Raw genomic sequence first — 15074 nt, 5'->3', positions numbered from 1 at the left:
AAAGATGAGTGAATCACGAGGCTAAAATCGGTACGTCTCTTGGGCTATAAATTGGGCCATTCAACTCATGTGTCACACTTTAAAGAGTTAGTTTCCGCACTTTAGGCCGAAGTTGACACGCCGTGGGCTACGCAATTAGGCTTCCAGTGGTGCAATGCAAAGACTATCCTTAATCAAATATTTTCTTCCTTTGTCTCGAAATAATTATTTAGGTTATTTTACATAAATTAAAAAATAATAAATAAATAAAATAGAATAATAAATTTATAAAATTAATCTATTATTATTATTAATTTATTTATAATTTTTTTATTCACATTAATATTATAAGAGATATAAGTGAAAAAAAATAATTAATACAATGATCACTTAAAAAAAAAAAAATCTTACAATACATTTATAATTGAGCGAAAGGAGTACTATATCTATCAATCCCAAACTCAAATCCACCAATCAATTTGGTAAATCACCCAATCATAAATTCCTCTAATACAATTGTTGAATAAATTATTATTTTAATCCTTGAAAGCATTTTTTTAACAAAGAAGATGGTAAAATTAAGATTTAGTAGTATATTGCATAAATAATAAACCTCTTAAACCCATTACTGTTAGGCTGATCCTAGTGATTATTCCTTGAAAGTGTAATTTTTTTTGTGTGCATGTGTAGAAAAGTGTAATATTGCACTATCACAGTAATTCTTAAAACTAAAAAAAAAATCTAAATAGATCTTTAAAATTTCTAATTGTTTCATCTGAGTTTTAAAATTGTATATTAAAAACATGTTTTTATTATCATTTAAGTCACATATTCTTTTTTTTTCAAATTTTAAACAACTATAATTGAGAAATTACACTTTAAAAAATTTATTTAAAATGTTTTTGGTTTAAAAGATTACTATTATAATGTTATAGATTTTCAGACACTAAAAACTACTGAAGTAGTCTATAAAAATTTTATATTGTTCGATTCTTTGCACACCAAAAACTAAATAGTCTCTAGATAGAGATTAGAGAATAGAGATATCTGATAGTTTGTGTTGATTTGATGTGATTGGTGCGCATCAAAAAGGTAAGTAAATGTAGACTAACATAAAATAACTATGGCATCATAAATCATAATACCAGTTGATTTCCTATGGAGCATAAATAGCTGTCAAGCAACAAAAGTGTTAGTTTGACAGAAAAAGAGGGTCAGTCAAGACTCAAGAGCTATCACGTGATTGGACGCAACGGACTCCGTTCTGTGCTTAAAATAAATCAATTTATTCATATGTTTTAGTTTTAAAATGTTTATATTAATTTTAGTTTTTCATTTTCCTAGCTATTTTTAAAATTTTAACTATATTTTAATATTTATCTGAATTAATTATTAATTAATACACACTACTTTAAATATTTAAAAGTATTTTTGATATATGATAGTAATAAACTAAATAATTATCAATTCGTATAATTCATAATACAAGAAAAATGATTATTGAAGAGACACTTCTTCCTAGTTTGTGAAATAAATTAAATGTCCTAATATAAATATATAGATAATACAAATAAAATGCAGAGAAATAGATCATTTTATATTGCAGTTGAGGTGGTGAGAATATTCGTATTCAAATTTCTGTAAGATGAATTTTATTGCACATTGTCAAGTGAAAATAATTGATTACTTGTCAAAATCTTTCTGGAAGTATATAATGGGTCTTTTGTTATTATTTTTGAACAAGATTGATTTAAGACACCACCTAACACTTGTTATCCTACTCTAACAAATTTAATTCAATTCATATTTTTTAATGATCAAACTCATTAGTACAATGAAAGCCGGAATACTTGTATGTCAATTTATATTTATATTTTTCTTTTTTACCAATTATATTTTTATTTTGTTTAAAATGGAAAATTGCATTTGAAGTTTTTTTTTACCGGTACAAAGTACATTCATTAAGGATTTAAGCTCAGTTTCACGACATGCTGGTTGTATTTGAAGTTAATTATAATTGTATGGTGAAAAAATCATAAATATTAAAACATAATTATAATGAAAAGTAATAAATGTTTATGATTTCAGTAAAAAAAATAATTATGACTTTTTATAATTACCTCTGAATTAATAATAGGTTGTATATGCTTGTAATTTTCTATTTTCAGCACAATATAATTTTCTTTTATTTGTATATTTTAAATCTTTGAATAAAAATAAGATTTATTTACAATTTCAACATTTCATCTCTAATACGTGGCATACAAAATAACTATCTTTTTTTTACAGCACAAAATAACGACTATCTTATCTATAGGAGAAGTTTGAAATTCTATGACAATATTACTAGTTTATTATCGCCTCAAAACGTTGTTTACATATTTTGCAAGTATAAATATCCCATTAAACTTTATTATTTTTGTTCTCTTCTTTTTCATTTTAAAATATTTTTTATTTACCTTTTATTTTAAAATTTAAAGATAATATTAATTATTTTTGAAATATTTTAATATATTTTAATTATTTTTCTTAATCTTTATACTATAAATTAAAACAAAATATGAAAAGAAACTACAGTAATTGAATCATTAATAAAGTTTCAAACTATGATCACGGGACTGTATATGCTTTTCACACACCACTTCAAAAAGCTCATTATGTTAACAACACGTTTCCATGTTACCAATTAATTAGCGTGATGGCATTTTCATCGCTAATTAATGGCAAAAGTCTTATAACAGCTAATGTGAGGGACAGGCTTCTTACTATTGCACTTCAAAAAGGAGTGGGAAGAGTTTCTGATATGATACCTTCTTGAAGGTATTTCGATTAGTTTTTAACCTTTTCTTTCTATTAGAAAATTTTGTTTTCTTTTTTTGAAATGTTTTTTAAAATATTATTTTTTTAAACGTTAGTTTCTAATTTTTATTTATTTTTATCTTTAATATATTTATTAATTTTTCTGATTATTCCTTTTAAATAAATTATAGTTTTACACCAATAATTTAATAAATAGTTTTTTTTATCTTCCACTTATAATTGTTTATATTTTTTATAAGTGAAATTTCATTAATCAGAGTATATAGGCTTCTTATTGCACTTCTCAAAAAGCAGTGGAGAGGTTTCTCCTAGTTGTTTTTATTTTTTATAAGTGATTTTTTTTAATCACAGAATAAAAGATATTCTAAGTCGTTGTTGTTTATATAACTCATCCACAAAGTGTTCCTACCTAAGACGACATTGCAAATTTATCACGAAAAAACTTATTTAATTCTAAAATATGTGCAAGAAACTTCATTTTGTAGTATTAATTATAAACATTACAAAATTTTGTCCTTGTTAGTAACTATTTCATTATTACATTAAGAAACTACATGGATTACAATACTCCTGTTCTTAAATAAAACTTGCTTAAAAGACATTAAAAAAATCATTTGAATTAAAACAATTATTATTTCATTTACTAATGAATTATCTTTGTCTTGGTTTTATTAGTATAAATCTTGTCCATTATAAACTAAATTATTCATATAGATACGTCTATACTAATAAGTATGATACATTATACTAATAAATAATGTTATTAGTATACGAAATAGATATATTATCACTAAATCATATTGTTAGTAAAATATATTTATAATTAGTGTAAATTTCACAATAATTAAATACTTTAATTTCTATATAAAAAGTTAATTCTAAATAATGAAAGTTAATCAAACACAAATCATTAATAAATGTTATTTTTGTAATTAAATCCTCATTCAATTGTTTCTCATGCACTATATAAACAATATAAATTACACCAATGATATATTTTATATTTAATAAAATGTAGAAATTCAAAGTCCTTGACTACGCCTATATTAGTTGGATATATTTCCGCCTCTAAGGTGAAAAAAAAAAATATAATGCGAAATCAAAATGTACATAATGGACATTAGGTTTAGGTACTTAAAAATGTAGTAATTCATTTTGTGAAGGATAACGTCATATATATATATATATTATTGATACAGCTATATATACACTCAACTTAGATTCATATTATATCTTATGTTTTAGCAGCTCTTATTCTGTGTATAGGATTCGATATCTAAAACACGTTAATTAACACTTCTATGCCTGCATATATATAGTAAACAAAAAAAAAAAAGATTTCTCTTGTCTTGTTTATAATGGTATAGCAAACAAGTTTAATTAGTTTTTATACATTCTTAGTGAAAATTTATTTACACACTATTGACTAATAAAAATATATTATTAATATGACTTTAAAGATAATTATTATAAAAATTAATAAATTTAATTACCTCACATACTAATTTATAATCATTGTATGTAAAACACTTATACTAATTAACTTTTTATACAATACGAAATTAATTAATCTAACAAGACGATTGAATCATTAGATATTATCTATTTAATTATATTTGTAAAATCTTTTAATTTACAGTATTCATTCATAGTACATAAAAGGCAATGCAATTGGCCTTGTATTTAGTGTAAGAATAACATCTTTAATATATGTATTTAGTGTAAAAGTTTTTATACTGTCAATTAATAAAAAAACATCTTTAATATTCTTTGAATATAATTATTATAAAAGTTAATAAAATTATTATATATAATTTTTTATTAGATGTTATTCTTATAAATATTTGCACGTAAAACAACTTTTATTAATAAACCTCAATAGTTCAAAATATGCACCAAGCTTCACTAAAATCAGCTGTAGAAACCATCATAGCCTGGATAACCAATTAATACTCCACTTGGCATATGAAATGGATTTACCTCTACAAAGAGTTGCATCTCTTTCTTTCCTTGATCTTTGCGCGTATATACATGAGTAATGAGTTAATGTTATTATTATAAATATATAGAGTGGTACACACACACATAAACAAGTTTGCTAATATATATATATATATATATATATATATATATATATATATATATATATATATATATATATATATATAAACAATCAGCATATCAGATATAGATAATTAGCAAACTTGTTTAATTTGCTGTTTATTGTAAAACAATTTGGTTGACATCATGTATTGTCAATTTCCTCTCACAGGTTTAATGATACACATAACGATTGACACATGTAATCTACGATGATAAAAGAAAAAGAAAAGTGGTCGAATCAAAGATAAACAGGCAAATTAACATACATCATATATGAAACCAATTAACCAATATAACTTCCGATGAATCGAGGAGAGCGTGATGAAAATAAAACCTTAATTTGATTGACTTACATATATGTTTACCTCTGTACAATGCCTTAACGTATATATGGGAGCGCCTCTTTTTCTCCACCCCTTCTATCTCGCAAAGAGAAAAATGTGAAGTGGGCAAATTAAAAAAAAAAACCCCAGAAAATTAACAAATATTTAAAACATATAATAATATTATAAAGAAGCTAATCAAACGCTATGGAATGATTAAAATTTGATCTATTGGGATATTTACGATGGATTTAGGATCATGATCTCTGAGGCAGTGACAAGACGTCTCATAACTTCAACTTGAGCTCGCAGTGATTGTATATAATCTAGGGTTTCTTCAACCAAAGACTCAGCGTCCATGGATTCTCCTCCTGGTAAGAGACTCTTGAGCCTTCGCGTTCTCTTCTGGACCAGCCTCTTCGCAACGAAACTCGCCGCCACCACCCTATCCTTTGTTCTGCAGTGGACTGCTGCACGGTTTCTTCTGATCAACATGTTTCTGCAGCTTCTGATCCTTCTGAAGCTTTTCCTTGTTGCCGGCCTCTGTGGTGGTGATGATGATGATGGTGACACGTGTTCCGTGAGGACTTTGTTGTTGCCATCTCTTGAAGCATTCGCAATAAGGGCCCTGCTCCAGCGAGTGGATTTGTTTCTGGTGGAAGCCATGGCTAAATCTGCTGACAGCTTTATGGCTTTCTTTCTCTCCATCAGACTCATGTTTTTCTTCTGAGAGCTGTATTTTCTGAGACCCCATATCCATTTCTTCAGGAATTCTTGCTTAACTGAGTTGATGTTTCGCATTCTGTGATAGAGAGTAGGAATTCACAATATATATGGGGTGTAAGTCTTAACCAAAGAAACTAGCTAGGGCTTGCTATAGCTAGAAGAAAACTAATTTAATTTAATTATATATGTAATTAACAAGAAAAAAATTAATGATGAATTAATTAAGGCGTACCTTTATGAAATTCTTGAGTGTTGAAGTTGGAGAAAGAGAAAATTAATATGAGTAAGGTTTGATGAGTGACGTTGCTGTGTTACAGATCCAAGCAAAGTGGCATATGATCAGGATCTGTGAGAGAGAGAGAGAGGGGTACTTGAGAAGAGGAAGAATGTGAAGGTAACGAATTTATGTGCTCGAAAGAGGAGAGTGGTGGGGCTTTGAGAGAAAGACACAGCACATGCTGGCACATGGAGTCCCTGGCCCACTACCCAAAACCATAGAGAATAATGTTACATTATAAAGAAAACAATGTGTTTAGATTAGTGGTAAAGAAGAATAAAGGTGACCTTAATGTAATGCAAACCTAACATCGGTATCTTTGTTTTGAATACAAACAAAAATCACTAAATACGACTCACTTCGAAACAATGCGCCTATGGCCCGCGAGTGGAACTCCGTGAGAGTAAGATTGTACCTTATCATGACTATTAATTATTTTTAATTAATGATTATAGCTTTCTATTCTATCTTTTAAAATATGTGCCCTCCATTTTAGGGTAATTTAATTATGGAATACGATGTATTTGTAATTTTGTAGTATTAATTAATTTTCGCTATAAATTAATTCTGATATTCGATTTTCAACTAAACCAATAATCATAATGATTTGATTCCAAAAACATGATTTGCATGGTTACGTTTTTAACATGTTATGTTTTTGTATATTCATTAATTATAATCAATGTTTAACTACATTAATTATTTTTCATCGTAACACTAATTAGTGCCATGGAAATACAATTTGATCACTTAGATCTTAGAAATTTTCATTATGCAATAATAAATGAAGGAATATAACATGGTTTAATCATGACGTGTAACATATATTAGATTATATAAATAAGGCAAAACATTTACATGATTATATTTGTAATATTGCTTTTAACATGGCCAAAATATCAACTTTGTCAATGGGGGTGAATTTACTTTGTCAAGGTCTTTTCGTTCTTGTAAAACTAGGACTTGAGTTTCCTAAAATAATCTACGAATAAGTGATATATGATTTCATTATAAATCCTTGTTACGATAAAATTGTAGTTTTCTCTGACCTTGCATGGAAGCAAGTCTTTTTCCCATAAACTTTGTGAAAATTCGATTTAGACCATGCTTAGATTGTGGATGATTTTTTTTAATGCATCAATAATTGTTGTTAATATATCAAACACATGATTTAATCATGACTAACATATATTTGATGTTTTGAACTTATATTACTTATTAAATTTTTGTTTAATATCAGATTAATTAATCTAACTGTTGAATAATTTAATATTTTTTATTATACATATCAAATTTCACATAAATTAAACAGTTAAGTCATTTATTGATATATTATCCAATAATGAATATTTATTTTATATTTAAATAACATATCAGCTGTCAAAATAAAACAACACAATGAAGTTACAATTAGTTTTTGATTTACATAAAAATATAAACTTTATCTTCTTTATAAGAAGTTTTAATTCAACGTACCGTTAGATTAATTAATGTCATATTGTATAAAAAAAATTACTAAGTTATAAAATATAAAAGTTACACACCTTATGTCAATTGATTATATATATATATATATATATATATATATATATATATATATATAGACACACACACATGTAATATGACAAAATTTAGATATAATTTTTTTAAAGTATTATTCGTGTTTTATTTCCATTAAAATTAGAGTTTTACCTTGTCAATTTGCGTGATAAATACTTGCATTAAAAAGATTATGTGAATTACTAAGTGAAACTCTAGTTCTAATTGATTTGAAGAACAGTTGTATATAAGTTTTATCCATACATATGTTGGGTGAAAATGTAATTTTTATGTGAGAATGAAGAAAATAAATAGTATTAATTACTAAATTTTATGATAAACCATCAAGAGTAAATCAGGTACACAAGTCCTGAAATTTTTTTTCTTAAAAAAAAATATAAGTCACATGATTCTTTTAGATGATTATATAACTTTAAATCTTGGCCATTTGTGTATCATTATATGATTAAAATATATTCTTTCCATTTTCAAATAAAAAAAACCATTCTCTTAATAAGATAGTATATTGGTGAACCCCATTTTTGCTATACAAATTAGTATACCAAACTATAATGTCACTTAATGATAAAAAAAATTGAAATTTATTCTACTTACTCATTTAATAAATAATAGAGAAAGCGAAGCATTTGCTTTGTTTCCCTACCTGCTATACCCTCGCATGGATAGATTTAATATAGCACCGTCTTTATGTATAGCTTCATTCACAGGCACAATGAATAGTCAGTTTTAGAAAGTTTGTGTGTTGTTTGTAATAACGTTAATATTTCCAAGATATAAAATCGTTTCATTGGCACTCTCTGGCAAATAGGAAAAAAAGAAAATCGATGATTTCTTCATTGATTTGATTTGATAGATAGCAATAAAAGAACAACAGCACAGCCTTAGGAGTTGGCATGAAATGCGCATTCTTCATTTCGGATTGGTTGACATGCAAACTAATGTTTGGCTACCATACAATTCTCATGCATGTGGCATGTTCTCAAATCATAATTAAAAATGATCTCATATTCTCATGTGCCGTTATTTTTATTAATTATTATGCTATATAAACTAGCAACCAGCGGGGGAAAAAGGTAAAATAAGCTTCCCCTCCACAGTAATTTGATTTGCTATGTTTCTGGAATGTTGGAGTTAGAATGTGGTAAATATGCTTTTATAGGTCATGGGGTCAAGGCACCCAGCATTCTGTTTATATGAGTGAGCCTACAAAAGTCTACATCAATTAATGTTTTCTCCCCCTTTAAAAATAAAAAGAATTATAAAATAACCAATACTAACTTTATTTATATGATCGTATTTAAATTGCATAGACACATGTTTCATTTGAGACTAATACATTTAACTCCAACCGTATACATGTCGAGAATATAATATTGAGTATAGTTAAACACTGAGTAATCAAAAGTCGTTGGTATGGTGATTAATTTGACACTTAGATATTTCCAACTTCAAAATAAAGTTACAATTAGATATTTTACTTCAAAGTGGACTCACCTGATAATAGAGAATTGGTTGAGTATCACATAAAAACTTCAACCTCAGAAAAAAATTAATTATATACTAATTAACCAAATCATATGCGTGTGTATATGCATACAATATGATGATCTAGGTACATATACAGTGACAGACCCAAGTTGAGTTGAGGAGGTGCACTTACACCCCATGACTTTGAGAGAAACACGAGAGTATACTAGTGTGTTGTTATTTTTTGCATCCGTTATTTTGATAATTGGCTTAGTTGTCTTCAATTTTGATCTTTTAATGGTTAATTTTTTTCTTATGTTTTTAATTTGTTCCTTTTATATTTTATTTGGTTGGACATTTCATTTTACATATTTTGTTTTTATATGTTTGATTATAAATATTATTTTTTAAAATAAAAATAATTTCCCAACAACACTGACTTCAGATCCAGGATTTGTCAGTGTACATATATGTATACAAAATGGAGAGAAGGTAAGTAGCTAGCTAGGGTTGGGGTTGAGCGTGTGAGAGAGATATGGGTGGACGCAGGCATAGTTTGTTTGGAGGAAGAGAAGAGAATAGAAAGAAAAGGAAATTGGCAGGATCCGGAAAACATGCTGATACGAGTGCATCAGGTCCCACAGGAATTCGAATTCCCGGGCACTTGGGATTTGGCATTGCCTTAAGAAAAAGAGCACAATGCAATCCCCACATGCTCTCCACATGGGCCTTTCAAAAGTGTGCTACCTCTTCTTTCTATTCTCTTCTCTTCTTTTTTTCTCTGTCCCTCACGTCTAATTTTATCTTTCCCGAATCAAATCTCCCTTGGTTACCATACTACTTGCTAGATTGTTACCTAGCTACCTATCTTTTTCTCCACTTTTTTTCCCCATAATAATATTCACTTAGAAAGAACTCAACATAAGCAAAATTGTGATTACCGCTTTCCCATTTTGTCCATCTATGCCCACTCTATCTATCTATCTCTTTTAGCTGACGCAAATGTGTGTCAATATCACCCACTAAGAAATTCACGTTTTGAAGAATATGGGACGTATACTTACCTATTTCAAATAAAGAAAAGGAAAAAACGAGAAAAAGGGGAAAAAAAGAATATATGTGAACAGTGGTTTGCCTTGTAATTATATAATTTGGAGGGGAATATATAACATAGAAATAAAGTTGACATAGTCCAAGAAATAAAGAAATATTAACAGATTGAAGAAAGAGATGTGTGAAGGATAACCATAGAGGAATGGGATTTGTGGACAGGTCAGGAATGGGCCCAGAAGGTTACAATTTTATGTGTGTTTAGGAAAATCAAGGGAAGCAATGGGGTGCATGCGTCCCAAAATTTGTCGCCATATCTTCTCTCCCTTCTTTTTAGACATTTTTGGCTTTCTCCAAACTCTTTTTTGAATATGGCTTGCTCTTTCAATTCGCTGCTCCATCCATGGGCATTGTTTTGGTTGGCCCTCTCTCCTATAACATCCGTGGGACCTCTTTTGCTGTTCAAAGTTCAAACTTTAAATAGTGATCACATATTCAACACAATCCAAGTTCAATCTATAAAAGTGGTATATTGATGGCTGGCTCAGACTTTGAAGGAGTTGCTAATGCTAGCTGTCTTTAGAAGTTATTGAATGTGAGTTAATTAATGATTAACCCAATATATATAGCTTGTATAAATTAATGCTGCAGAATTTTTCATTCTCCGGTTGTCATGGGGGTTGTTGTCTGGTTCTGGATTTGAAGGCTGCTTCCATAACTTGTTAGGCTTACGCACTGTTTTTCCTGGCCCTATGGTTAGTGCTACTGATATGAATATTGTGTGGATTTGCCTCAAAATGTGTCTGCAGCTTATGAAATTTTATTTCGTTGGCTTCTTATGCTTTACTGTGGATCGGAATCAATTAATTATGAGTTGCTTTCGAAAATGTCTTTGTACCATTTTTCTGTTCTGTTTGAAGTGATTCTCAGCTTTTATGAGATTTAATTTTGGTTATTGTTTAAGGTTATGTTTGGTTTTTTGTTTTCTAAATTCCCTTTCATGAATGTTTGGTTACTTTACAAGTATGTTGTATATTAAAAAAAATTCTGAAACTCAATTTTATAAAATCAAAACTTGATTTATTTTTACAATTTCAATTTACAAACTTAAGTTTAATCCAACTATGAACTTAGTTAGAAACAGATTTAAATATTTTTATAGTGAGAAAAAATAGTCTATAATATCTTCATAAAAAAAAATATTACCCATTAAGATTTAAGAGGAGTACACATTTCGTGTAACACACTTAAGATTTTTATTTTTATTTTTTTGTAGATGAAGAAAAAAAAAACAAATAGAAGTATTTTTCTTCCCCTTACTGAAAGCCACAGGGCAAGCAAATTAAAATAGCTGGTTGATTCGCTCCCTCATACTAAATATGGCTAAAAGTATGACGAATAATAGGGCTAGCTAAAAGTTATTATAATAAAAATCAAATTGTTGAGTGTATCTTTGGCTACAAAACGAACCTTGAAGTGTTCTGTTGTACCATCTAATTTTTGTTTAATTTTGTATACCCACATGTAATTTTTTTTAAGGCAAAGCAAAATATACTATTGATAAAAAAGTATTGGAAGCTAAGTCACAAGCTGTGAAATGTTTCCAGTCCCACGTGGCACGTTTTACAATAAAACCCATACAAACCTAAAAACCCGGCACGCCACTGATCATCATCATACATACAGTAGCACCCCACATGTAATTAATCACATTTATACCTTTGTTATATGGTACCATTAATAGGACCAGGTGCGATTAGTAAGAAATGCATTAAACTCGTCAACCACCATTGTATTTTTCCAATTTAGGTCTTTAATTGCTTGGGTGAAACATGAAGGTTCTAAAGATGTGTGGATGAAAGTAGAACATACTTAGGATTGTGTTGATGCAAGCTTTTGCTCTTATTTGCATTGCATGGGAGGTTGGGATATAGATGGTGTTGGTGATGAGGTCTTCTATCATTATTTGGTGAGTAAAGTGAGAATCCAATGACAAACGTGTACGAGAGGTTCATGAAATTATGTCCAGAAAATGTCTTGAGAATATTGTAGTATTTATTAAATTTAAGTAAATATTTTTAATAATTAAAAAACATAAAATACTAAATGTTTTTTTATTAATTTTCTTATATTTGTATGGCTTAATTAAGTGTCTTTCCTTGTAATTTAACACATTTTTCATTTTTCATCCTTGTATTTTTTTTAAATTATTCCTATAAATTTCAAAAAAATTATTTTTAGTCACAGTTGTTAAACTTTATTAAAAAAAAAGACATTGTTAGTGTCATATCAACAAAAGTATCACATATTAATAAAAATAAAAACAAAAAATAAAAAAGAAATTACATAGACCAAAAGAAAATAGTAACATATTTGTGAACACAAAAAAAATATCTTAAATATAATATATAAATTTAATTAAAAAAATAATATAAAATTATTAATCACGCATTTTCTAAAGCTTTCTTTATTTTTTTCTTGCTCAACATTGTAAGACTATTTACATACTGCATGAATACTTTAGACTCTCACTCACCATAAGCATTATTCATTCCCTCTCCAACATACACATATCTTGGAAGAAAAAAAATGCACACTTTACCTACTCTTGAGATGAGCACACATATTAAATAATCAATTAATCACTTATTTTCTTTTTTTTACTCACTCAACACTTTCACACATTCATTTTTTTTATCACCATTCATACTAAATAAGGATAAAAATCAAACAGATGACATGTCAAGTACCACCTAAATCTAACATTTGTAATAAATAAACTAGGTTAAGCCTTATGTAGGAGAGTGTTGGTAAAAGAACCAGAAGAGAGTATAAAAAAATAATGGATGTGTAAGTGTTGAGTGAGAAAAAAAAAGTAACAACGTTGAATTAAGTATTCATTTGTATGCTTAATTATGTTGAGAGTGCCTATAGTATGTAGTTTTTTAGGTATGTGCGTATTCAACCGAAAGAAACAATCTATATGATGAGTGAGAGGATTTAGAGTGTTCATGAAACATGTCAGTGATTTTATAGTGTTAAACAAGAAAAAAAAAGTAAAAAGGTTTAAAAATGTGTGATTTAAATTTGTACATTATATTTAAAGCTTAAATTTTTTTGGCCCACATTTATGTTATTTTTTTATTCTATTTTTTTTTATTCCTGTGATTTTTCTATTTTATTTCTAGTTCCTTTAATTTTTTATTTTATTTTTAGTCCCTGATTTGTTTTTCTTCATTTTTGATCCCTCAATAATGACGCTGACGTAACACTAAAGATGCGACACTCTTTGCTAAGATAACACTAATAACATCATTTTGTTGAACTTAATCAAGACTATTTTTATTTCCTTGATGTTTTTAACGAGACTCGGTAACATTCTCTTATATTTTCTAATTTAAGTCTTTTAAATACAAAGTAAATATACGAAATCTATTAAAATTGTCTTATTTAAAAAAAACAAATTAGTGAAATTCTTTTGTGTGTGTACTTTTTGGTTATGAATCTAACAAAATTATTTACCCACATGATCATTTGATGAGCTAAAATTATGGGGGATAAAAGAGGGCGGTGCCAGTCTAAGTGGTCCTGCGGGGTCCGTGATTTACGGTTATCCATTGGCAACGGCAAGTCATGGCGTTAGTGCTTCACGACCTACACTTATTCGCACTACAAAATGAAAATAAGGAGTGAACCAAAACCAAATTAAGACATTGAACATTGGAGTTTATTAAGGTGTAAATACGTTGACCTAATCATAATGATTTGTAATTTTTCAATGATCAAGTTGATAAAATTACTAAAAATATATTTGGTAAATAATAAATAAATTAAGGTTTAGTTCAAGATTCATTTTTTTTATGTACCAATAAAAATAATTCAAATGGACCAAACAAAATTAAGTTTTATTTTTTTCCTCTATTTTTTTTATTTACTTTAAGTCTTTTAAAAATTTAAATTTTTTTATTTTAGTCACTACATGACCATTAATCTCAGAATCTCTCCAAATGTTAAGTGAAAATTCCAATGACAATGTCAAATAGATGTCATTTAGACAATTCTTTTAAATATAATAAAGATATAGATAGGTCTACTATTTATATTTTCAATAATGAACAACAAATTCGTTCACTTATTCATAACTATCGCACTAAAGGCGAGTATATAACTTTTTAATGAAATTTCTTATATTCAAATTATTTTTGTATATGAAGCAACTCAGTAGTGTATGATACGAGACCAGGCAAAAATTTAGACAAAATAATTTGGGTATAATTCAACTTTAATTAAAACCAAGTACTTTTCTAGAGAAAAAAAAATGACACTGAAATTACGAGTTCTCTTATAAGTAATTTAAAAATTTACAGTAACGCAAGGCCATCGGATCAAATGCCCAAATGATGAACTTTTCCTTTGATCAATCCAAAAAAAAGTGGTTTGTTTGGTCACGTAAACCACTAATTGAGATGACAAAGATCAGTTCCATCAACTTGACCATAAGCATGCATTGCATGACAATTTGATAAACTAGATTGAGACCAGGGTTGTTTAAAATCAAAAAGAGAAAGTGAGAGAGTAAAAGATAAAAGTTAAAAAAGAAAAAAAATATTGCTATTCTCTGTCCAAACAACACGTGGCCATTGGCTAAACAGTTTTTATATACATTGAGACAACATACATGCATATATGCATAGCATAGGACATTGGTCAAAGAGGTGTGGGTTTTTGTTTATTAATGTGCGAACTTTACAGACAAAAACTCAACTGAA

General features: G+C 27.9%; 1 protein-coding gene across 2 annotated transcripts; it reads right to left on the bottom strand.

Moving 5' to 3' along the window:
* Positions 1 to 4985: 4985 nt before the first annotated feature.
* On the bottom strand, positions 4986 to 6370 carry LOC114381069 (transcription factor IBH1-like 1). Of its 2 annotated transcripts, none has more exons than XM_028340248.1 (3): positions 6184 to 6370; positions 5470 to 6027; positions 4986 to 5318 (listed from the first exon to the last, which is right to left on the bottom strand). In XM_028340248.1, the coding sequence occupies exons 2-3, from the start codon at positions 6024 to 6026 to the stop codon at positions 5282 to 5284; spliced, it is 594 nt and encodes a 197-aa protein (XP_028196049.1). In that variant the 5' UTR covers position 6027; positions 6184 to 6370; the 3' UTR covers positions 4986 to 5281. The 2 variants fall into 2 exon arrangements, with proteins under 2 accessions (XP_028196049.1, XP_028196048.1); XM_028340247.1 differs by having other exon boundaries at positions 4986 to 5321; positions 6184 to 6362.
* Positions 6371 to 15074: the final 8704 nt, after the last annotated feature.

This window comes from Glycine soja, chromosome 13, assembly GCF_004193775.1.
Source record: "Glycine soja cultivar W05 chromosome 13, ASM419377v2, whole genome shotgun sequence".
NCBI lineage: Eukaryota > Viridiplantae > Streptophyta > Magnoliopsida > Fabales > Fabaceae > Glycine > Glycine soja.
Note: the sequence above shows the minus strand (reverse complement) of the source record. Positions and strands in the feature narration are given on the sequence as shown.